This window comes from Antechinus flavipes, chromosome 1, assembly GCF_016432865.1.
Source record: "Antechinus flavipes isolate AdamAnt ecotype Samford, QLD, Australia chromosome 1, AdamAnt_v2, whole genome shotgun sequence".
NCBI lineage: Eukaryota > Metazoa > Chordata > Mammalia > Dasyuromorphia > Dasyuridae > Antechinus > Antechinus flavipes.
The window spans coordinates 723674957-723700494 of record NC_067398.1 but is presented as its reverse complement, the minus strand read 5'-3'; the positions used below and the strand labels follow the sequence as shown (position 1 = coordinate 723700494).

Genomic DNA, 25538 nt, shown 5'->3' with positions numbered 1-25538 from the left:
ATGATGAAACTGTTGGATGTTACACAGTTTGTAAAAATTTTATTTTTAGGAGTTCTTTTTATTAACCCAAGGAATGATGCATGTATATTTCTCAGCAAGGCATTTCTATAAATATTTTGTGTAACTGCACATGTGGTATCTCAGTGGTTCTGGGGATGGGCAAGAAGGGAGAGAATGGGGAAGGCAAACCTTTTTAAAAAGTTAAAAATATTGTTTTACATGGAAAGGGGAAAATAAAGATATCACACTAAAAAAAGAAGAAGAATTCTTGCTCCTGGAACTCCTTTGATTCTTGTTCTGTTTTGTGCTATTTTCCCACAATATCAGGAGAATTGCAAAACATTTGGGAATAAAAATGCAGCCCAATAACCCGGCACTGGAGGCCAAAATGGAGAAGATCTCCACGATCATCACGGCTTTCCCTTTGGAGCTCTGATATGTGGGGAGGAAAGAGACCCAGACACTGCAAAACACCAGCATGCTGAACGTGATGAACTTGGTTTCGTTGAAGGCATCAGGTAGGTTCCTGGCCAGGAAGGCTATGGTGAAGCTGCCCAGGGCCAGAAAGCCCATGTAGCCCAGGACACAGTAAAATGCAAAGGCAGAACCCTCGTTACAAGTGAGGATGATGTGCCTGGATTCAGAGCTTGTGTCTGCCTCTGGAAAGGGGGGATGGGTCCCCAACCAGATGGCACAGAAAAGCCCTTGGATTCCGGAGCAGATGAGAACCACACAGTAGGGCACTCTGGGATGAAGGAACATCCGCATCCTGCTCCCTGGCCTTGTAACCCTGAAAGCCAGAACCACTATGATGGTTTTGGCCAGAATGGAGGAAACAGCCACCGTGAACACAACTGCAAATACTGTTTGTCGGAGAAGGCAGGAAGCCGTTGTGGGACGGCCCAGGAAGAGCAAGGAGCAGAGGAAGCAGGAGGAAAGGGAGGTGAGGAGCAGGTAGCTGAGGTTCCTGTTATTGGCTTGGACTATGGGAGTGTCTTGGAACTTCACAAAGACCCACAGAACCAGGGCGGTGAGCAATGAGAGTGAAACAGCTACAGCTGTCACTGCCTTCCCCCAGGGTTCATTCACATCCAGGAAGGTCACAGTCTTGGGCAAGCAGAGATCTCTCTGCTCATTAGAATATTCATGCTCTGGGCACTTCTTACACTTCTCGGCATCTGCAGGAGACAAACAAGGACTTAACATTTAGATTAAAATATTCCTCTTCATTCCCACAGTAGGAAATCGTCCCCAGATCTGCAGCAATTCCTTCTGCTTCCACCGGATGCAAAACCCCATTCTCTCTTTACCAGAGGACACAGTCACTGGTAAGTCACTTGGTACAGTACACTGGCCAGATCAAATCTATTCATGCTCTTGATCACTCTTGGCTTGGGTTCAAGTTCTCTTTATTCCTTTTATATAAGGGATGATACCTTTTTTTCTTAACTTAATCACTAAAGACAATAAGCTTAGACAGTGGAGCCCTTTCCTATCAAATATCCAGATTCCTTCTGTGTTGTGTTGGGCAACAACTCAAGTAGAAGAGCTGCCTGTCTCAATACTTCCTCATTCTTTGCAACTCCCAGTTTTCACCTTTCCACAACTGATTTATATGAATTTTAAACATTTCCTTGGTAGATGCACACAGTATGTGTATACTTGTCTCCTAGGTTGGAATAGAATCTCCCTGAATGAAGGATTCACTTCCTTTTTATCACTCTAACCCTTTATTTATGACCACGTTCTTCCCATACTAAATGACTCTTGATTGACTGATTAATGACTTCTTAAACAGCTAGCAAGTTTCTTATAGAAAACCTGTTTCTTTTGTTTTGGAAGTATTCCTTTTATGAATCCCAAGAGAAATCAAGCCTTTCCAGGATGTATTCAATAGTGAAAATGATAACCCATTAATATCTTCATTTCATCAATTAATTTAAAGAAAAGTTCTCTTTGGATCCTCAGTTGGAGTTTTTCACTAGTATTTGGAATATTGGATTGACCTTATTTTAACCATAGCTTTCAGGTCCATGAGACCTGAAATTAGTATCTCGAATGCTTCAATGACACACTAGACCCCTGATTTCTTTCAGCAGTCTCTCTGTTGCCTCAAAATTATTATTATTTCCTCATTGATTCTCCTTCTTTGTCTATGATCTTCACAAATCTTTTATTGTCCCTGTCACATTTGCAGTGAAAACCCAAAGAGACATGGCAGCTATGTCACAAATTACCCTCAACTGCTTCAATTTTACTATGAATTATCACTAAGTAAATGACTACTGGATATGAATAGGACTTGAAATCAAGAAAGTCGGAGTTTACACCCCGCCTCAGAAACACAGTTGTTATGTAACTGGGTAAATAATATGCTTTGGTCTGTCTTTGTTTTCCTTTCAGGGAAATAAGGATAATAATCACACCATCTTCATAAGGTTATTATGAGCATCACATGAGAGAGAACATATGTAGCACAAAATTGAGCCTCTATTTAAATGGTTTTTACAATTTTTATCATGATCACAAGAGTTTGCCCTCATTGCAGGGGAGAGACCCATGAGGGCCCCACTAAGGCAGCAGATGAGATTGAGGGATCGTCTAAATTTTGTAATTGTAGGATCTTCTCACAGAAGCCGCCTTTTCTCTGGTTTCCTGTTTTCCCCTCTCTCTTGGATTCAAAACCACGTAAAGCCAGACTCAAATGCAATGCTATTGAATAAGCCACGGCAGCATCCATTCTGCTTGGAGCTTGGGATGCAGTGTTGACTCCATAAGCCCTGTGACCCACGTGGTGATTTACTTATCCCATGTCTCTTTTCTTAACCTCCTGAGCTGATTAATTATCTGATGTCACTCCATGTGCCGTGTGATAAAAATAGGTGATGGCCACGAAGGGCAGATGCATTTTTAGTACTGTGGAAGTCACTCTGCTCCACAATGGTTTTGGTATCTCCCAGAAAACAAGGCCCAGCTAAATACCTGACCTTCTTAAGTAGAGATGGTTCCTGCTGCAGGATTTCCTTCTAACCACAAGTTCCAGGTTCAGTCCCAGGGCTATCCCTGCTTTAACTGTGTTGATTAAAATGTCAGGGGGAAAAGGCCAATTTGTTTAGCATTGCTCACTATGTCTGACTTTTTTGTTACTATATTGTTCAATACCATAAAGCATTAGAACAATGAAATAGGGAAAGGCAATACTGGATCATCAGTAGAAAGGGGTAATAGCATTTGGATGGCTCCTATGGAACTTACAGAGTCAGCTAATGGCTCTGGGTTTCTTATGGGACATGAACCATGATCTTTGAAGACCCTGCTACTTTTCAGCTCTTGGTCAGTTTTGAGTAAATTTTCTGCTGAAACCAGACCCGTAAGTTAGAGAAAAGTCTGCAATCTAAAATGTGTGGAATACAACTCCCCCATCAGGTAACTTTCTTTGCTTTTGCATTCTCCAGCTCAACATCTCTGTTTCGATTTCTGTTTCTCTATTCATTTCTTTCTATCTCTACCTCTGCCTTCGTCTCTCAACATCTATCTGTTTCTCCCTTTTTATTTCTTGCAAAGACATCTCTCTCACTCCTTTATCTATAAACTTATATATTTACATATTTTATAAATACACATACAAATGCAGAGACACTTGTATGTATTGATTTTAATCTTTACCTTTGTGTATATCAATGGCAAACTGTGTAGGAGTAAAATGGTAAATGATTGCAGTTCATCAAAGAAATAAGATGATGAATAATTTCTTCCTTTTTATTATCTTTCTCATTTTGCAGCAGGAAAAATTTACCATGTCATTGTGTTTGTACAGTTCCTGGCACTGACTTGGCAAGTTGACTTCCACATATTTTGTCTTGTTTCCACTTATCTGGGATTTTTCTTTCTACCTCTCATTCCTGGCCTTTTTTTGTAACATGCAAATGGCGGTGATATATGTGGGTTTTTGTTCTATACAGCGATTGTGTTGAAAATGTTTCAAGTAGTTTTTGTTGAGTTTCAAGGATTCTCTAAACATACCAAATCTCCTGCAAAGTGTGATACTAGTTTTTTCATTGCTTACATTAATTTTCAATTTCACTTTGGTCTCTTATTGCTAAAGGTAACATTTTTAGTACAAAGATTCAGAATATTGGTGAGAATGTGCATCCTTGTTTTCACCCTTTATCTTATGAGAAAAGTTCCTAACTTTTTCTCTTTCTCTGACTCATATAATCATTTACAGAGACAGGGACATTTCTGCAAAATTGAGACAAAAGAATATCCTCTTATTCTTTTTCACTAGCATGGGCAGTAAAAAGCGAGCTCCTTGCTGTAACTCACCCATATGGCTGGAGATTTCTCCTTCTGAGCATGGGGAGCAGTTGAAGCAACAAGGAGGCTTCCCCTCCAAAGGCAACTTCCTGGATCCAGCAGGACAACTGGGACTACATACAGCAGAGGGAATCTAAGATGGTGACAGGAGAATGCAATAAACATTTTTAACTGACAGCTATTTATGTTTGTGACGAAAAACGCAGCTGTTTTTTTTTTTTTTTTTTTTTTTTTTTTTGCCATTCTGGCTTTGATAACCACCTCCACAGGTACCTAATTAGGAGTGTACATGGATGATCACATGTTCCAACTTACTCTTTCCATTTGTCACCCTCTCTTCTGCAACACTCAGTAACAAAACTTCTCCTACAGAAACATTCCCAAAAATGTATTTCACACCCTGGTTCTTTATGAGATAGTCCATATATTGCATAATTACAAAGAAGAAGACTTCCCTTATTTTAATCATAGATGGGGGAGATAGCTCAACAAGACCCTGAAGCTTCTCCTTCGGCAGGGCCATTATTCTGCAAGTGCCATTCCCAAAGTCATGTGAATTTTGATTGCCTAGAAATATTCCTAATAAGATCAAGGGTTAAACAAGCATGTCCATTCACACCACTATTATGCAATATTGTACTGGAAATGTTTTCTTCAGTAATAAGTGATGAAAGCGAAATTGAAGGAATCAGTGTATTCAACGAAAAACCAAACATAACACTTTTGGCACATCAAGTGCCCGACTGGATTATGGAGTGAGAGAACCCAGAAACATTTGGAATGTAATTTTTCAGCTTAAGATATATTGGAATGCCTTCAGGACAGGTCTGTATAGACAGCACAGATGGATCATGGTCCAGCAGAGTTGGGGGGGGGGGGGCGGGGAGCTACATCTAGGAATAGCCAGGAGAAGTCCAGCATTGGGAATTTAGTGTGAGGCTCTTAGCCAAAGTACAGAAACAGTACCTACTGTGTCCTCATCCAGAAAGCCAGCACATCAGCAGTTCTGCTGTGAGACCCCCAGGGCAAACACAGAAGAGTACCTGGGAGTCAGTGAACTTCAGCAAGCAGCCTAATGGAAAAGCACCCTTTGCCCCACATAGTAAGAGACCCCTGTTCTTCCCAAAAGAAGCTTGAGACCATCTCTTGTGTGTCCAAGGAACAGAGCTCAAATTTTAAAAGTGAGCAGATGAGCACCAAAAACTGTGACCATAGAGAGATATTATGTAGTCAGGAAAGATCATAAGAGAAGCCTGGAAGAGGATAACAATGGCAAAATGTCTATGAGTAAAATCTCAGAGGGGATATGAACTCAGGTCAAGCTCAAAAGGCTCTCTTGAAAAAGCTAAAAAATTCTTTAAAAAGAGATGAGAAAAAATGTGCAGGAATAAGAATTATGAAGGAAATTTATGACAATTTGAGAATAAAAACCCAAGCTTGGAATTGAAAATAAGCAAATGTCTAGAAGAAACAACTCCTCAACACACACACACACACACACACACACACACACACACACACACATTTGGGAAAATGGGAAAAAATATAAAAGATAATTATTTCTTTAAAATCAATTGGAAGAAATTGAAAAAGAAAATAACAACTAAAAATAAAATTGGAGAAATGAAAAAAAAAAGCCATAGAACAAAAATTCTTCTGAACTACAATTTGCCAAATCCAAAAGGAGGTGAAAGACTCAGAAAAAAAGTGATGCACTAAAATTTTGAATTTGACAAATGAAAACAAAGGACTCAACTAGGCATCTAGAATCAGTGAAATAAAATTTAATAGTGAAAAATTTGACTAAAATATAAAATATTTCATTGGAGAAACAAATGATGTGGAAACCAGAACCAGGAGTGACAAAATAGTAATTAGTGGATGTTCTGAAAACTACCATCAATAAAAGGCCCAGTAAACATTTTTCAAGAAATCATCAAGGAAAACTGTCCTGATATTTGAGCAACAGAAGTAAAATTTATTGAAAGAATCCACAAATTATTTCCTTAAAGCGACCTAAAATGAAACCTCCAAGGAATATTGCAGCTAAGTTCCATAATCAAGAGGAAAATTCTGCAAGAATACAGAAACAGAAGCAAAAATCGAGGCCTCCCCGCATTGCGGGAGGTAAGAGTTTGTAGACAATCAAAAATCAGCTACTCAGAAAAATGAAACATCATCTTGGTGAGGGGAAATTAGATATTTAATTAAATAGGAAATTTTCAATCTTTTCTAATGAAAAGACTAAAGCTATAAATAAAATGCAAATTTCAAATACAAGAGTGAAGAGTATCAGAAAAAGTTAAATCAGGATAAAAAGAAGGAAAGTGTACCTAGGCAGAAGGTGTAGGAATAACTTAACATCAATTTGATAAAAACAAAGAAATAAAAGGTGGAAAATAATTCCATTGGGAGAAGAAAAAGGAGAAGTAAAATGAGTTAAATGATGTCATGCAAGGAGATACACATGACAGATTTCAGTATAGGGAAAGAAGGGAGAGGTATGAGCATTAGAGACTCTTAATCTCTTGAGTTTTGGCTCATGGGGAATACACTAAATATTTTATTAGATACTGAATTTTTTTTCACTGCCTAAACAAGTAGAAGGAAAAAAGGAAAGCTAATAGAAGGGAAGGAGAAGTAGAAGGGAAATGGGGAAAGTAAATGGGAAGTGACTCAAAAGGGGGAAAACAGATGGAGGAATGTGAGGATCAGAAGCAAAACACTGGTGAGAAAGGAAAGGGTGAAGGGAGAGAGAAATGTATAATGTAGAAAACATAGATCACTGGGACATACAGAGTTAGTAATCTTAAGTATGAATATGAATCTGATGAGCACTCCCAGAAAAGAGAAGTTAGCGAGCAGAATGGATTAAAAACCAGAATCTTCAATATGTTGTTTGAAACAAACGAATGTGAAGCAATAATATCCATACAGATTAAAGGTAAAAAATAGAACAGAATATATTATGCTTCAGCTGAAGTAAAAAAAAAAAAAAAAAAAAAAAAGCAGAAGTAGTGATCCTGGTTCTAGACCAAGTAAAACCAAAAATAGCTACAATTTAAAGAGATAAGGAAGAAAACAAAATCTTCCTGAAGAGTACCAGAGATAAAGAGGTAATATTAATAATAATTAACAGAACCCAGAGAACATCTTACAAATTAGTAAGATTATATGATAATCAGCTGTGATAGACTTGTTTCATTTCAACAATGAGATGATACAAGAGACTTCTAATAGACTTTGGTCTTAATTTGTTGTGAGTGTGTGTGTTTGAGTGTATGATAGTGTGTATGAGTGTGTATGAGTGTGAGTGTAAGTGTGTGTGTGAGTGTGAGTGCATGAGAATGTGTGTGTATGTGTGTGTGAATGTGAGTGAGTGTGAGTGTGTATGTGTGTGTGTATATGAGTATGTGAGTGAGTGTGAGTGTGTGTATGTGAGTGTGTGTGAGTGTGTTTGTGAATTGGGATTAAGTGACTTGCTCAGGGTCAAATATCTAGGCAGTGTTCAGTGATTCAGACTGGAGGTAAACTCGGCTCCCCCTGGCTCCAGGATCGGTGCTCTATCCACTGTGACTAAACAAGATGTGCTGTATATAACAGTGAGAGAATAGTATTGTGCTATTAGAAATGATGACCTGATTGATTTTAGAAAAATGGGGTAAAAGTTTAATGAAATAACAAAAAGTAAAATGAGTTGAACTAAGAAACTAAGAAAATATTGTGCCCAGTAACAGCAATGGTTTTCCAGGAACACTTTTGAAATCTAAGTCATTTTGTGTGCTTTAACTTCTCAAATCAATTACAAAGAACAAATGCAAGTATAAACAATTTGCCTCCAAAGAGAGATAGAACATGGATACTTGTGTTTTACACACACACACACATACACACATGCACACACGCACACACACACGCACACACACACGCACACACACACGCACACATACACACACAGCGCGCCCACGTGCACACACACACACACACAGATACACAGATGCATTTTTTAGGAAAAAAGTAAGCAATGTGAAATGGAAAGTCGTGGTTATATATTGAATCCTCTATGTTGGGCTGCATACAAGCTAAAGATTTTTTCATTCTTTCCTATGTAAGTTGAAAACAAATATGAATTAAAATATATTTATGCTTTCATTGGAAATGACAAAGAATGGGAATATGAAATGGTATCTATAAATTGAAGATTTGTTGAACTACATGTTATAGTTATAAATATCTGTATGAATACATAGATATAAATTCATATAGATATGTATATATGCAAAAATATACCTATGTAGATGTGTATAAATATAATAAAGTATTATAGTGATGTAAGAAACGATGAAGAGGATTGCTACAGAGAAAACAGGGGAGACATGTATGAGCTTATAACAAATGAAATGGAACCAGGACTTACAGTCTAGCCATTTTCCCACCCAGCTGCACCTGTCAGTAATGGAGAGTACACACATGAGTCAAGGATTTTTCCTGTTCAGGAGCATAAAATAACATTAAAAATGTATCTGACCTTTGAACTCCATGGGTCCCACACTATGACATCTGCACAAATTGTAAACTCTCGACTGAGCTGAGCTTCTGGGATAAAGTCCCCCACGTAGAGAAGATGATCATTGTAATAATCGAAGTATATGTAGTTCATAAGGGCATAGTGAGCCTCTGTGCGTCTGTTCTCATCCACAAACACCTGCTCACCAACGACATTCTCAAACTGGGTGTTCTTCAGGTAGGAGTGCAGCTGAAAAAGAGGAGAAATGCTCATCAGTGAGCGGTACCTGAGAGAAAGGCAATTGTACAGGAGAATTTATGGAGTCTGTGCTCTTATTTTCAGTTAGGATCAAATCTGAGTTTCTTCTGAGACACCCGCAGGGTTGCCTGCATCTCCTAGGTTTGTAGTTTCACTTTCACACTCAAGTCCTCATTGTTTCTCACCCCCTTTATTTCATTTATTGCCAAGGTCTGCTTGCAGCATCTCTCTAACATGTTCCCCTCCTTTTCTCTGCTCCTGGAACATCCTCATGACTTCACACCTACCTTATTGCAATAGCCTCCCGGTAGGTGCCTCTGCCTTAAACCTCTCCCATTCTGCCCTCCCTCCTGCCCTGGAAGGGACTGTTCTGAAGTGCAAGCCAGACCGCGGCTCTCCCATCCTCAATCATCTCCAGTGGTTTTCTCCCATTTCCAGAATAAACTGACAAACCATCTGCATGACATTCAAAGTACTTGGTGTAAAGCAGGAGCTCAATACAGCAGCCATTGACTCTATAGCACCTGAAGAAACAGCAGATGTGGCAGCCATTGGAGGAGCGCTTGGAACACGGATGTTAAGAGGGTTGAAGAGCATGTCAGAAGGTATTACAAGGTATTTAAAGCGCTGAGACAGGACTCGGTGGCTTTGCCAGTACCCAGATGGAGCGCGCCTTCCTGGCTCACAGTGTAAGAGTGAGAAAGAGAACTAGCACAAGACAACATTTAGCAACAGCAGAATATGGATCTCCTCACAGTTGCAGGGCAGGAAAAATGCTTGTGGTAACTCACAGAAGATAATAGAGGCCAGGACTTTAATAAACGCATTTCTTCTAAGATCAGTCAACCTTGGAAGAAATGAAACTTCCACGTCCCTAGAAGAATCCCTGAAAAGAGCTGTATAAAATTCCTGAAGCTTGGGATTTTGGCCCCTTCATCCTGGAAAGAGGGCATTACTCTAATAAACAGGTAAAGTCAAATAACAGCCTGGGGAAACTGGGAAACAACAGAAAATAGTTCTGATCACAGAAAATTACTGTGTTGAACAGGAAGATGAAAAATGCACACTAAGAAGAAAATAACACAGTCAAAATTCCTTTATCCAAAATCTGCAACCTAAGTAAGAATTGGTCTAAACCCACAGAAGAGTTCAAAATGAAATTTCAAAATTTTCAAAAGGGAGATAGAGAAAAACATATGAAGAGAGATATAAAAGGAAGCAGAAAAAGACATAGAGGAGAAAAATGCCTTAAAAATCAGAATTGGACAAATTGAGCAGTAAATATAGAGGCCCATTGAGGAGACTATTTCCTTCAAAATTAGAGCTAAGAAGACAGAAAGTAATGACACTTTGCAAAAAAAAAAAAATAGCCACAAGGAAAAAGAATGGAAAATAATATGCAATATCACAATGGAAAATGCTGCCCTGGAAAACAGATAGAAGAGAGCACATTTAACGTTATGAGACGAGACTTCGGGCCAAGATCGCAGAGAGGAGGCACATAGCTGTGTAAGTTCCGCATTTTCTCTCACTATCCATTTCATTACAAGCCTCTGAATTAATGCTTGACTGAAAAAAATCCCACAAATAGTTACCAAGAGAAGCCATCCTTGAGATTCACCAGGAAAGGTCTGTTTTTGCTTGAGGGCAGGGAAGGTTTTAGATTGGGTGCAGGTGGCGGGAAGCAGCAGCAGCGAGAGTATGGAAGGAAGTTCAGAGCCGAGCAGAGCGGAGAGGGGGTGGGGTGTGATCGCAGCCATCTCTGCGGGGAGAGCTTTGCTACAGGACTGGATACTTTGCCTGGCAGTAAGTCAGCAGCCCAGCAGAAAAGCTAAAAACACCGGGGGGTGAATAATACAACCCCAAATAGCTGGAGTCTCTCGGGACCTGGCCACCCCTCCCCCACAGTGTCTCAGCACACTCTCGGAGTCTCAGAGCGCAGGCGCAGCACAGTCCTCCTAGTACCTCGCTGCTGCCCCTACGGTCTGTAGAGGACGCTCGGTAACACCACCCAGCCCCTCCCCCCCAAAAAAGCAGACTCCATTTAAGGGTTTTTTCTTTTTTTTTCTTTGCTAGTTTGTCTTTGATTCTTTGACAAAATGAGCAAAAATTGAAGAGGACTTTAATCCTTGATAGCTTCTATATGGCTAGAGAGCAGACTCTAAATCCTGAGGAGACTAAAAACAGACTGTCTCCAGGTGAATCCCCAAAGGAGGAGATCATCTGTTCCTCAGCACAGATGAACCTCATACAAGAAATTAAAAAGGCTCTCACAAGAGAGCTAGAAGAAAAATGGGAAAAGGAGAGGGACGCTTGGCAAGAGAGTCTGGAGAGGTCATCCCTCTCATTTAAAGACAGAGTGGATAAAGAAATAAAATCCTTGAAAAATAGGATTAGTGAACTGGAAACAGAAAATAGCTCTCTAAAAAATAAAATTGGCGAAATGGAAAAAAATTCCATAGAACAAAAGAACACAATTGGACAATTAGAAAAAAATTTTTTAAAAGTGAGTGAAGAAAATACTTCATTGAAAATCAGGTTCAAACAAATGGAATTGAATGACTTGAGGAGACAAGAAGAATCAGTCAAGCAAATCCAAAAAAATAAAACGATGTAACAGAATGTGAAATACCTTCTGGGGAAAACAACAGACCTGGAAAACAGATCCAGGAGAGACAATCTGAGAATCATTGGACTCCCAGAAAAGCATGATGAAAAAAAGAGCCTGGACACTATTTTCCAGGAAATTATCAAAGAGAACTGCCCAGAAGTCATAGAAACAGAGGGGAAAATAGATATTGAAAGAATTCATCGATCACCTACTGAAAGGGATCCTAAAATCAAAACACCAAGAAATATAGTGGCCAAATGCCAGAACCCTCAGACGAAGGAAAAAATACTGCAAGCGGCTAGAAAAACCCAATTCAAGTATTGAGGAGCCACAATAAGGATTACCCAGGATCTAGCAGCATCCACATAAAAGGATCGAAGGACCTGGAATATGATATTCCGAAAGGCTAAGGAACTTGGTATGCAACCAAAAATAACTTACCCAGCCAGAACAAGCATCTTTTTCCAGGGAAGAAGATGGACGTTCAATGAAATAAGCAAATTTCACCTATTTTTGATGAAAAAGCCAAAAAGTTTGATCTACAAATATAGAACTCAAGAGAAATCTAAAAAGGTAAAGATTAATCTTGGGAACTATATTTCAGCTATAAAGATGTGTAATACCTTGAACAAGAAATTAGATGTGGAGAGGACATTGTAGCAGAAAAAGGGTAAAGTGGGGGTACTACATCTCATGAAGAGGCAAAGGAAACCTATTATATCTGAGAGAAAGAATGGAGGGGGATGAATAAAGCGGGTATCTTACTGCCATCAGAATTGGCTTTAAGAGAAAAATTTTAGACATATTCAATCTATGGTGAAACTTCTCCCACCTCATTGAAAAGTGAGAAGGGAAAAGTGAAAAGGGAAGGAATAAGCTAAGTGGAAGGGAATACGGAAACTGGGAGGGAAAGGGATAAGATAGGGGGAGGAACTCTAAGGCGGGGGGAGGGATACTAAAAAGGGAAGGCTGTGAGAAGCAAGTGGTGCTCACAAGCTTAATACTGGCAAGGAGGGTAAGGGGGAAAGAAGGGAGAAAAGCATAAACAGGGGTTAACAAGATGGCAAGTAATACCAAAGTGGTCATTTTAACCATAAATGTGAATGGGTTAAGCTCCCCCATAAAGAGGAAGCGGTTAGCAGAATGGATTAAAAGCCAGAATCCTACAATATGTTGTTTACAGGAAACACACCTGAAGTGGAGAGATACATGCAGAGTAAAGGTAAAAGGTTGGAGCGAAATCTACTACGCTTCAGGTGAAGTCAAAAAAGCAGAGGTAGCCATCCTGATCTCAGATCAAGCTAAAGCAAAAATTGATCTAAATAAAAGAGATAAGGAAGGGCACTATATCTTGCTAAAGGGTAGCATGGATAATGAAGCACTATCTATATTAAACATATATGCACCAAGGGGTGTAGCATCTAAATTCTTAAAAGAGAAATTAAGAGAGCTGCAAGAAGAAATAGACAGCAAAACTATAATAGTGGGAGATCTCAAACTTGCACTCTCAGAATTAGATAAATCAAACCACAAAATAAATAAGAAAGAAGTCAAAGAGGTAAATAGAATACTACAAAAATTAGATATGATAGATCTCTGGAGAAAATGTAATGGAGACAGAAAGGAGTACACTTTCTTTTCAGCAGTTCATGGAACCTATACAAAAATTGACCATATATTAGGACATAAAAACCTCAAACTCAAATGCAGTAAGGCAGAAATAGTAAATGCATCCTTTTCAGACCACGATGCAATGAAAATTACATTCAACAAAAAACCAGGGGGAAGTAGACCAAAAAATAATTGGAAACTAAATAATCTCATACTAAAGAACGATTGGGTGAAACAGCAAATCATAGACATAATTAATAACTTCACCCAAGAAAACAATAATAATGAGACATCATATCAAAATGTATGGGATGCAGCCAAAGCAGTAATAAGGGGAAATTTCATATCTCTAGAGGCCTATTTGTATAAAATAGAGAAAGAGAAGGTCAATGAATTGGGCTTGCAACTAAAAATGCTAGAAAAGGAACAAATTAAAAACCCCCAGTCAAACACTAAACTTGAAATTCTAAAAATAAAAGGAGAGATCAATAAAATTGAAAGTAAAAAAACTATTGAATTGATTAATAAAACTAAGAGTTGGTTCTATGAAAAAACCAACAAAATAGACAAACCCTTAGTAAATCTGATTAAAAAAAGGAAAGAGGAAAATCAAAATGTTAGTCTTAAAAATGAAAAGGGAGAACTCGCCACTAACGAAGAGGAAATTAGAGCAATAATTAGGAGTTACTTTGCCCAACTTTATGCCAATAAATTCGACAACTTAAATGAAATAGAAGAATACCTCCAAAAATATAGCTTGTCCAAACTAACAGAGGAAGAAGTAAATATCCTAAACAGTCCCATCTCAGAAAAAGAAATAGAACAAACTATCAATCAACTCCCTAAGAAAAAATCCCCAGGACCAGATGGATTTACATGTGAATTCTACCAAACATTTAAAGAACAATTAACTCCAATGCTAAATAAACTATTTGAAAAAATAGGGATTGAAGGAGTCCTACCAAACTCCTTTTATGACACACACATGGTACTGAAAACTAAACCAGGTAGGCTGAAAACAGAGAAAGAAAATTATAGACCAATCTCCCTAATGACTATTGATGCTAAAATCTTAAATAAAATATTAGCAAAAAGATTACAGAAAATCATCCCCAGGATAATACACTATGACCAAGTAGGATTTATTCCAGGAATGCAGGACTGGTTCAATATTAGGAAAACTATTAGCATAATTGACTATATCAATAACCAAACAAACAAAAACCATATGATCATCTCAATAGATGCAGAAAAAGCATTTGATAAAATCCAACATCCATTCCTAATAAAAACATTTGATAACATAGGAATAAATGGACTTTTCCTTAAAATAGTCAGGAGCATATATTCAAAACCATCAGTAAGCATCATATGCAATGGGGAAAAACTGGAACCTTTCCCACTAAGATCTGGAGTGAAGCAAGGTTGCCCACTATCACCATTATTATTCAATATCATATTAGAAACACTAGCCTCTGCAATAAGAGCCGAGAAAGATATTAAAGGAATTAGAGTAGGCAATGAGGAAACCAAACTATCACTCTTTGCAGATGATATGATGGTATACCTAGAGAACCCCAGAGATTCTACTAAAAAGCTATTAGAAATAATTCATAATTTTAGCAAAGTAGCTGGCTACAAAATAAATCCCCATAAATCCTCAGCATTTTTATACATCACCAACAAAATCCAACAGCAAGAGATACAAAGAGAAATTCCATTCAGAATTAATGGTGATAGTATAAAATATTTGGGAATCTATCTACCAAAGGAAAGTCTGGAATTATATGAGCAAAATTACAAAAAAGTTTCCACACAAATAAAGTCAGACTTAAATAATGGGAAAAATATTAAGTGCTCTTGGATAGGCCGAGTGAATATAATAAAGATGACAATACTCCCTAAACTAATCTATTTATTTAGTGCTATACCAATCAGATTTCCAAGAAAATATTTTAATGATCTAGAAAAAATAACAACAAAATTCATATGGAACAATAAAAAGTCAAGAATCTCAAGGGAATTAATGAAAAAAAAATCAAATGAAGGTGGCCTAGCTGTACCTGATCTAAAATTATATTATAAAGCAGCAGTCACTAAAAGTATTTGGTATTGGCTAAGAAATAGATTAGTTGATCAGTGGAAAAGGTTAGGTTCACAAGACAGAACAGTCAACTATAGCAATTTAGTGTTTGACAAACCCAAAGTTCCTAACTTTTGGGATAAGAATCCATTATTTGATAAAAACTGCTGGGACAACTCAAAATTAGTATGGCAGAAATTAGGCATGGCCCCACACTTAACACCATATACCAAGATCAAAATGGGTCCACGACCTAGGCATAAAGAATGAGATTATAAATAAATTAGAGGAACATAGGATAGTTTATCTCTCAGACTTGTGGAGGAGAAAGAAATTTGTGACCAAAGATGAACTAGAGACCATTACTGTTCACAAAATAGAAAATTTTGATTACATCAAATTAAAAAGCCTTTGTACAAACAAAACTAATGCAAACAAGATTAGAAGGGAAGCAACAAACTGGGAAAACATCTTCACAGTTAAAGGTTCTGATAAAGGCCTTATTTCTAAAATATATAGAGAACTGACTCAAATTTATAAGAAATCAAGCCATTCTCCAATTGATAAATGGTCAAAGGATATGAACAGACAATTTTCAGATGATGAAATTGAAACTGTTACCAGTGTTCCAAATCATTATTGATCAGAGAAATGCAAATTAAGACAAGTCTGAGATACCACTACACACCTGTCAGATTGGCTAAGATGACAGGAAAAATGATGAATGTTGGAAGGGATGCCGGAAAACTGGGACAATGATGCATTTTGGTGAAGTTGTGAACGAATCCAACCATTCTGGAGAGCAATCTGGAATTATGCCCCAAAAGTTATCAAATTATACATACCCTTTGATCCAGCAGTGTTTCTATTGGGCTTATACCCCAAAGAAATACTAACGAAGGGAAAGGGACCTGTATGTGGCAAAATGTTTGTGGCAGCCCTGTTTGTAGTGGCTAGAAACTGAAAATTGAATGGATGCCCATCAATTGGAGAATGACTGGGTAAATTGTGGTATATGAATGTTATGGAATATTATTGTTCTGTAAGAAATGACCAGCAGGATGAATACAGAGAGGCTTGGAGAGACTTACATGAACTGATGCTAAGTGAAATGAGTAGAACCAGGAGATCATTATACACTTCGACAACAATATTGTATGAGGATGTATTCTGATGGAAGTAGATTTCTTTGACAAAGAGACCTAACTGAGTTTCAATTGATAAATGATGGACAGAAGCAGGTACGCCCCAAGGAAAGAACACTGGGAAACGAATGTGAACTATCTGCATTTTTATTTTTCTTCCCAGGTTATTTATACCTTCTGAATCCAATTCTCTCTGTGCAGCAAGAGAACTCTTCGGTTCTGCAAACATATATTGTATCTAGGATATACTGCAACATATCTAACATATATAGGACTGCTTGCTATCTAGGGGAGGGGGTGGAGGGAGGGAGGGGAAAAATTGGAACAGAAACGAGTGCAAGGGATAATGTAAAAAAAAATTACCCTGGCATGGATTCTGTCAATATAAAGCTATTATTAAATAAAATAAAATATTTATTAAAAAAAAACATTATGAGACTAAACGAGTTCTACAATCAAAAAGAACATGGATTCTATCTTTCAAGAAAGTATCAAGTAAATTTCTTCTGCATTCTGGAATATGAAGGTAAAATTGCGTATGAAAGTATGAAAGAAGCCATAGATCATCTACTGAAAAAGATTGACAGAGGAAGTCACCAGGGATATTTTAGCCCAATTCTATGCCCCCGAGGTGAAGGAGAAAATAGTGCAAGCATGCAGAAAGAAACAAATGTGTACATTGGAGCCACAGTTAGAATGACAAAAGACTCCTCACCTTCTTAATGAAAAACCAGAGTGCTTAGAATAGGCCAATTTGGAGAAAAAAAGATCTGGCTTACAAGTAAGGATCACCTACCATGAAAACCTCAGTTCAGTCCTTCAGGAAAAAATTGGGTTCCTAATGAAATAAAGGTCCTTCAAATATTTATAATTAAAAAATACAGAGCTGAATAAGAAATATGAAACCTAACATCATTTAGACCTCTAAGACTCTAGGAAGGAAATTTATTTTTAACTTTATATGCAATTTGACAAACATTGGAAACCAACAATAAAATCATTGAGAAATATACAATCAGAATAATTTTAGAAATTGAAAAGTCTTCAATGTCTCCCGTGTCCCACTTCTTGCTAAAATACATACTCAAATCATCATCATTAAAAAGGCACCACACTTTCCATATTACCTGCCATGGATGAGGCAATACAGATTCTTCATTTCCCAAGGATCTTTTCTCAGACCTTTTCATCAGTATTTCATGGAGAGCCCACGCCACAGCATATAAAGCATTGTAGATGTTGTAACTCAAGGTAGATGTTGTCATGTCCACACGGTAAAAAGGTAAATATTTCATGGAGGCATTTGGTAAATATAAATCTTGCTTTGGGATATATGGTTGATCTGAGCATTTCAAAGGTGATGGCCTATATGCTTTAAGAAGAATATCCTTTAGGATAAAAGGAGGTATAAGCTCCCTCATAAAACTCTCAAACCCAGGGACTGAAGTAGTCAAGTGTGAAAAGAAGAGAGTAGTAGGGAACATGAAACCATAATAGTACAGAGGTCTCATTGTAATGTCTGAATGAGAGGTGAGAATCCACACCTTCTTAGTTCGGAATAAAAAAGCCAATGGCTTTCCCACGAATGTAAATGAATCTGTGTCAGGATGGATGACAATGACTTTGACTTCTGAAGTAAGAATCCTGGACTTGAAGGCCTCAGAAATCGCCCCTTTTTTTTTGTCACTGAGAAGGATCTTTTCTGTGAAGGACATACAAACTGTATTCTTTTTCATTTCCTCTCTCATTGCCCTGAGGAATTCCTCACCTCTCATATCATCAAAGACAATCAAACCTATCCAGTTCCACTGAAAATAGACCAATAAGCGGACAATACCTCGATGAAGAGAAGAAGATTTGTGGGCCACCTGATAGAGGGAAGGAAACTGGACTTTGTCAGCAAGACTGGGATCAAATGGACCATAAGTAATCTGGATGAGAAAAAAAAAATATGGATGAACAGATGCATGCTGCTGCTGAGAGAACTAAAGTAAAATACACTTACTCAAATGGGCATATTTATTGTTAGAAGAAAGTTTTAGATTTTATTGTAAAGTTTATCATAGATGACAATTTCTCTCTGAAAGTCTCTCCATTTATCTCTTGAAGTGTATTGTTTCACTCTGAGAGACATCAGAATGTCTGCCCTGAAATTTGTTAATCATTATCACAATCTTTGGGGAGAACATTTATCTCATTGACAAAAAACCAGATATTCATGAACTTCATTAGAGGGCTGATAAAAATTCAAATCATCTATGAGAAATATTGTTTCAAATCGGAGTGTCAGATATATACCCACACAGCACAGTAGGAAAGAATCTACCCCTTTGGCAAAGGAGACTTATTCAACTTATCTTGCCATGTTTTCTCTGATCAGGATCAAGGAAAAATAATCCCAGGTGGAACAGGTTGCCTCTTCTCTAGACCAGACTTCCTTCTATTTTATTATCTGGCAACAAAGATGCTAGATGTACCCTTTCTCATGATTCCCTCAATTAGAAAGTTCAGTCATGTTTCCACAAGGACATCTAGAGTTAATTCCTATGCTCTTTGAGCTTGTAAGTTTTTGTTTTTACTATTTTCTAAGTATATAGTCAGGACTATTTATAATTTCAATGTTAGTGACAGGATAAAGTTCCCAATTCCTTTTTCTCTGAAATATTGAATATGAAACAAATTATAGTTAAATAATGTTAAATTGTAGTTAAATAATCTTAGGTTCAATCAATCTTTAAAATAAGAAATGTGGATATAAATGGAGAGAGGCTTCCAGTCCTTCACCCTTTTATATGCATAGTTCCATATTCCAAACTGACCCCCATTTCCTTTAAATGAAACCATCTAAATTTTCATTGTTTTTCTTCCATGAAATCATCCCTAATTTTCTTCTTGCATCTGAACACACAAAGCAGTCACTCTTCCGACGGATCAGTGACAAAGTTCACTAAGCAGCCGGCTGAAACTGAAGTGTTCAGAGAGCTCTCTTTGCAGTTTTGAAAATTTGAGGTGCTTTCTGAAACATCGCTCCTTGCACCGTATGTTTCTGCTTTCCTTCTGTGCCCATTAATTGTTAGTTTCCACTTTGAGAACAATGTCAGAAATGTTCTCAAACTCTGGTATATGTGTAAATGTTCTTATGGAGTTTTTAGGGCAGCTGTGTGGACAGCCTTCCCAGGGCTCCCCCAAACAAGCACCTCATACATCAGTGCTCGTGCTCAGTTTCCTTTTATAAATAATTCTCCTCTCAATAAATTCTGGACTAATAGGAAGGGACTAAGTGATTATGAAAAATGACGCTGCTAGAATGAGATGTAAAAGCCTGAAAGATCATTCAACTTCAAGTCAAGAATGGTACAATTCTCTTCCACCAGTGAATTGTGCAGTGGTGAGTAAACACTTCAACTTCTCCAATCATTATTGAACTTATTTGTATAATGGGAAAGTACAACCAGTTTTGCTTTCAGATCCTTTCTTGGGTTGAAAACTAAATGGCTTCTTGGCTTGCAATGGGTTTAATGTTCTAAGAATTGTTCATTTTCCCTGAGGATGAAAACAGTGGCTTTGTTCAGTCACTAGAGTTAAACTGATCTTTAAAAAACCTAGATTAATTAGTATGCCAGTTAATCATTAGCTGCATGATAACAATTTAACTTTTCTCAGTCACAGGAGCCTCCACTATAAATGGGAGTTACAAGAATATCTTCATTATGAGTTTGTTGTGAAGATCAAAAGAAATGCATATGGAAAGCCTTTAAAAAATTTAAATGGTATACATACATGCATTTTATTTGACTGCTGCTGCCCCGACTACATCTGCCACCAACACTACTGCGGTGGATACTATGCTGTATGGAACAGAGAATGTATTAGGTTCCTTTTCATTCACCTGGGGTACATGGTAGAGGTCAAGCAGGGTCCCCATCTCAATAGAGAGAGCTGACGAGGCTCCTCCAATGACAGCCACAACCTTTCCTCGCTCTCTGCAGTTGTAATTAGGGATGAACTGATTTGTTCCAGACAGCCACCACAGGTAGCTCTCCAAGGACCTTTCTTCACTGGAATAGCAGTTGTACATACGGAATCCCACGGAAATGTTGGGCAACAGATTGGGATTCCTGTTAATCTCACGTACAGTGAATTTAGGCATGAGGTATTGCTGGTAATTCTTTTCAAAAACTCTAGTGAATTAATGGTAAAGGTTAGAAAACATTAAAACAACCTTCACATAGAATTCATTTCAGAAGAAGGACCTTCCCATCACTTAGTCAAAACTAAGCACTGCAATAGCTGTTTAACTCCTTCCATTTGAATTCACACTAGCCTCTATCCATACACATTGTTCCAATATGCTTTTCTTTTTGTAATTTCTGAAAATGTGAGGACTATTGGCTTTCTGTCCTCAGGTAACTCTGTTTGCTTGAGCCATTCACTCATTCCACAAGAAGACATGGATAGTTGTTGACTCTAGAAGCCTGAGCGTATAATGGAAGGAAGAAATAAGGTGCTGTCACATTATACTCACTCATATTCAATTTGCATCAATATAGAGGCCTTGCCTTCTGCATGGGGTGCAGTTCTCAAGGTAAAAACCAAATAATTCACAAAACTTAAAAGGGCGTTTGATTTAGAACAGGATTGTTATTTAATGTTTCAAAATGGTTGGTGAAACTTCTCCCTTTAGGTCAAACTTCCCACTTTTCCTAGATGATGAACTACAAATAGAATAAAAAGAAGCATACTAAAGTATTAAAAAAAATAACCAATAATTCATACCATTTAATGGCCTTGTTTCTTAGACAAAAATATACACAATTGTTATAAAATATTTATCATTTATGACTATTGATTCATAGAGAATTTCTATTTGTAACAACAAAGAAAAGTATAAATAAAAAAGAATCCAGAGGGATTCAATAATGACACAAGGCTACAACAAGGTTCGGAAAAGAATTCTTATTTGCTAAAGAACCATTCAGTGAAACTCATGGTGCGTCTTCAACAAGTAGAGGACAGAGTAAATAGCCCATCGGTTTCTCCCCTGATGTGACAGAGGAAAATGAGCCAGAAATTGGTGGAGGAGCCTGAATTTTTTTTGCTACAGCGCAGATTTAGGAAGTGTTATACATGAGTGTTGCATTGCTATATACTGAGATCCTGCCATGTAAAGGAGGGATTTGCAAAGAGGGTTGATATGGCAATGCATAAAAGTAAGACCCAGGCAGCAGCAGGAAGGTTGGAATGTCTTGTCAAAATCCCAGAAAGTAAACACGCCCACCTGTCCCGGGTTCATGCAGTTAAGGAAGAGTTAGCCTGAGAAATTAAAAGCAGCCCCTCTCACACCCCTTGGAGAAAACAGAATTCTCCAGACATCACTGAGAGGGAACAGGCATTTCCTAAAGCCATTTGCTAGTCTGAGAACTTGCTCCCGCTCCATTCTGCACCATTCTGTCTTTCCCAAATAAAGTCAGATTTCCCAGCCCTCAGTTCCAGGCTCCATCAGTCCCAACGTACTCAGTGCCTTTGAGATTCCCTAAGCTGGGACACGCTGACGTTCCTGACAACAATCCTTCATCCCAAACGAAGAAAAACTAATGATAAATTCACTTACCCACAGGAAGGAAGAAACATAAGATCATAATTCCCACTCATAAATGAGGTGGGGGGAGTAGAATTGTCCCCAACCCTAAATTTCCTGAAGAAGGGGTCCCACGGCTTCCTAACAAGGGCTGCTCTCTTGTTGCCAGATAGGCAAAGCTGGGGAGGAGACACAGCTTCCCTTCCTGGGAATGGGGCAGATTTCCCCTTGCTCAGGATCTGCACACTCAGCAATGACTCTGTCCTAGGATAGAAAGGGGGGGGGGGAGGGGAGAGGGAGGGAGCCCAAGCACTTCTGCTGCCTCGGGCCATTAACCCTTCACTATTTACATGAGGTCAGGATGGCCGGGAGGGGAGGGAGACAAAAGACTGAGCCTAGTAGGGAGGGAGAAGCCTGGGCAAGGCCTGTTTGATGGGGAATGGGAAGGGAAGGGAGGGGAGAGGGGTTTTCTTTCTTCAACTCTGACATTAAGGAGACAGAATGAAAGCTGCCAAGAAGATACAGACAGTAAGAGACAGGGAGAGGGGGAGCGCCCCGACTCAGACTGAGCAATGAGGACTTTTCCTGCATCCTCACAGTGAAAATGAGCACAGGCAGACAGAGAGACACTTACTCAAACTCCCTACAAGGCTTTTTAGGAGGACTCTGAAACCGCGCTGCCCCTGTTACTTTGCTCATTTCAGGTAAGGAGAAGGGCATAAAGAAGCCAATCTCCACATCTCCAGGGACGTAATAAAGGATTTGTTCGTCTTCAAAGCAAATCTGCCCAGAGCCTGGAAGCTGCAGCAACAGACACACAGCAAGGGAAGGAACGAGGTGAGAAATGCTTCTCACAACACAGGGCCACATCCCCCTGAACAGTAACCAGAGCTTTAGCTCCGAGGAAGTGGAGCGACTGCTCATGCTACAGCCGAGTCAGCTGCTTGAGTCAGGGACTGAGGAGGGACTTTTCCGCACCAGCCATGACCTGTCTCTCTACAGAAGCCCGGGCTCTGCTCACACTGGAGGAAACAGAGGGACATTAGCCAGGTCCATATGCAAGAGAAGGACAATGGTGCGAGATGAGTGACCGTTATGTACTATCTCCCTCTCTCCCGGTACATTTATTTTTAGATAATGATGGGCTCCATTCCTCTTATTCCATTTTCCACAGAGAAGTCTCAGTCTCAGAAGAATTCCGGGGACCAGACTGCCTGCGGCATCTCCAGCTGAGTCCCTGCGTCCAGGGGAAATCATAAGTGCGAAATTATATTTTGACCTCACTTTCCCTTGTTCCAAGTCAGGCTCCATCCCAGAGGTGCCTTTTGTAGGAAAATAGTTTTGTGACCTGAATTCAATCAATCACCTGTGATGAAGAAACCTCACGAAAAGTTCTATTTTATCACAAGATTTACTAAATCCTTCAGAGATGAGAATTTCCTTAAAAGTCTGTAAAATTGTGGCCTTGCTGCTCATCCAGTTCCCTGCACCAGGGGTCCTTGTGAGCCAGGTCTCCTGCTCAGTGCGCACTGTCATCCATTTGGAAGCATCATTAGAGAAAGTCCAGTGCTCACAGTTTTCCTCTGCTGGTAGGTCTCACTCTTTATGGAGGATTATCACATCCATCAGTTAGTGATGAAAGGAACCTCTGAGGTTCCTCAGTCCAGGATTTTGATGACAAATTTCCGCTCTCCAACAACTAAAACAGAGACACCTGCAGGCCCATCTTCCCCACCTGAGAAGGTAGAAATCCAGGATCTACAGATAAATCTTTGTACTCAGGGCATTGGGAGCAATGAGTTATGAAGTTCCAGGAACATTTGGAGGAAATCTTTCCTGAAATCTCTACTTTACAGATGAGAAATGACTCCCAGGAGATTAGAATGACTCCTTTGCCTTTATACAGTTCAGAGTAGAACAATCCTGAGATTTTACCCCAAAGCTAATTCCTTTCCTACTCCCAACCACAGCCCATAGACATGTTCCAAGACGGAGTTCTTGCAGTCAGAAACCCTTTAGATCAGAGCTTATGACTCCTGCCTTCCGCCCTCCAGCCTGAGGGAGACACACCTGAGAGGCTGAGATGGGGCCATTTTGCTCCGTGATTCCAGTTCAAGAGATCAGTTCAGTCCTGGGGTAAGGGATGCTGCTGCTCCTGGCAGTGAAAACCAGTCAGAGCTGTGGAAGAAAAAGGAAGAGAATCAAACATGAAATACTTCCCTATATATGCCTTTGCCTATTGGATCCCAGGCCATCTTCCCACCCTGATTATCTATAAGAAGATAAAGGATCCTATAGCCAGACCTGGGAGGGACCTCAGAGACCTTGTGATGCTGGTTTGGTCCCTTCCTTCTCTGGATCTAGGAAATGGGCCCGGCAAAGTTCACTCATTGTAGTCAGGTCTAATCTTCAGTGACCCCATGTTGAGGTTTTCCTAGAGGGCTTTGCAGCTCCCCCTGCACCTCCTTTGATTGATGAAGTAACTGAAGTAAATAAGGTGAAGGACTTGCCTTGGGCCACAAAGTGATTCCAGTAAGTGCCTGAGGCCAGATTTGAACTTGCCTCCTGTCCCCTGACTGTCCCTGTCCCATCTGAGACCCTTCCCATGGAAGATCCACTTTTGGCTCTTGGGGGAACTTGCCCCTCATATGGGGAGGTCAGGGTCCTCTCAGGGGCTCATTTATCCCACTTTGGAGCAAATCTCAGGGAAAAAATAACATTAAACCAAAGCTTCATTGTGAAGTAGGGTCTCCCCAAAGTGCTCCCAGCAGAGGAAATTGGAGGAACGTGGTGGTGGGGGGGAGGGCTTCATTTAACACACACACACACACACTCACACACACACAAGCACCCGCACATTGCCTGGGACATTTTGTGAATAAAGAAGCTGTGGCAGAGACCAGTGGTTTGGAAGGACTTTGTTTCCAGGATTAATCCGGAATCCTGCTGGGAGCCCTTTGGGCAAGGAGACTTCAGGCAGCCCTCCCCCTCTGGCAGGGAACTCCTGGAATTGCCCAGGACTTTGTCCCCTTTCACTCTGACCCTCCTCAGGCCCCCCTTTTAGCTGGGGATGTTGGGATGAATTTCTGGGAGAGACAAGGTGGGACTGAACCTCCCGGTTCTGAGGGGACCATCGTGGCCCATCCAGAACCCTGAGGAAACCACGGCCATTCTGGCTGGAAAAGGGAGCACAGGACGCCCGGGGGGGACGGGCAGCAGGGCAGCTGTTCCTTTCCTTCCCACAGAGATGGCCCAGCAGGCAAGGGCTCAGAACCAGGCATCTGGGGTGCATCTCATCAGGGCCCATCCTCCTTCTGATGTGGGAAAGATTCCTTTCTAGATTCCCAGCCTCTCCTAGTTAATGTAAATTGCCCTTTAACTCACAAATCCTGGTCCCTTTGAATTCCAATAGAAGATCTGACCTGTTC

The 25538-nt window shown here is 39.4% G+C and overlaps 1 protein-coding gene across 1 annotated transcript; it reads right to left on the bottom strand.

The window, feature by feature from the left end:
* Window positions 1-20682, bottom strand: LOC127549016 (vomeronasal type-2 receptor 26-like). Its single transcript, XM_051976747.1, has 5 exons — window positions 20422-20682; window positions 9532-9644; window positions 8846-9110; window positions 4327-4450; window positions 1-1178 (listed from the first exon to the last, which is right to left on the bottom strand). The coding sequence occupies exons 1-5, from the start codon at window positions 20680-20682 to the stop codon at window positions 202-204; spliced, it is 1740 nt and encodes a 579-aa protein (XP_051832707.1). The 3' UTR covers window positions 1-201.
* Between the last annotated feature and the right edge of the window lie 4856 nt (window positions 20683-25538).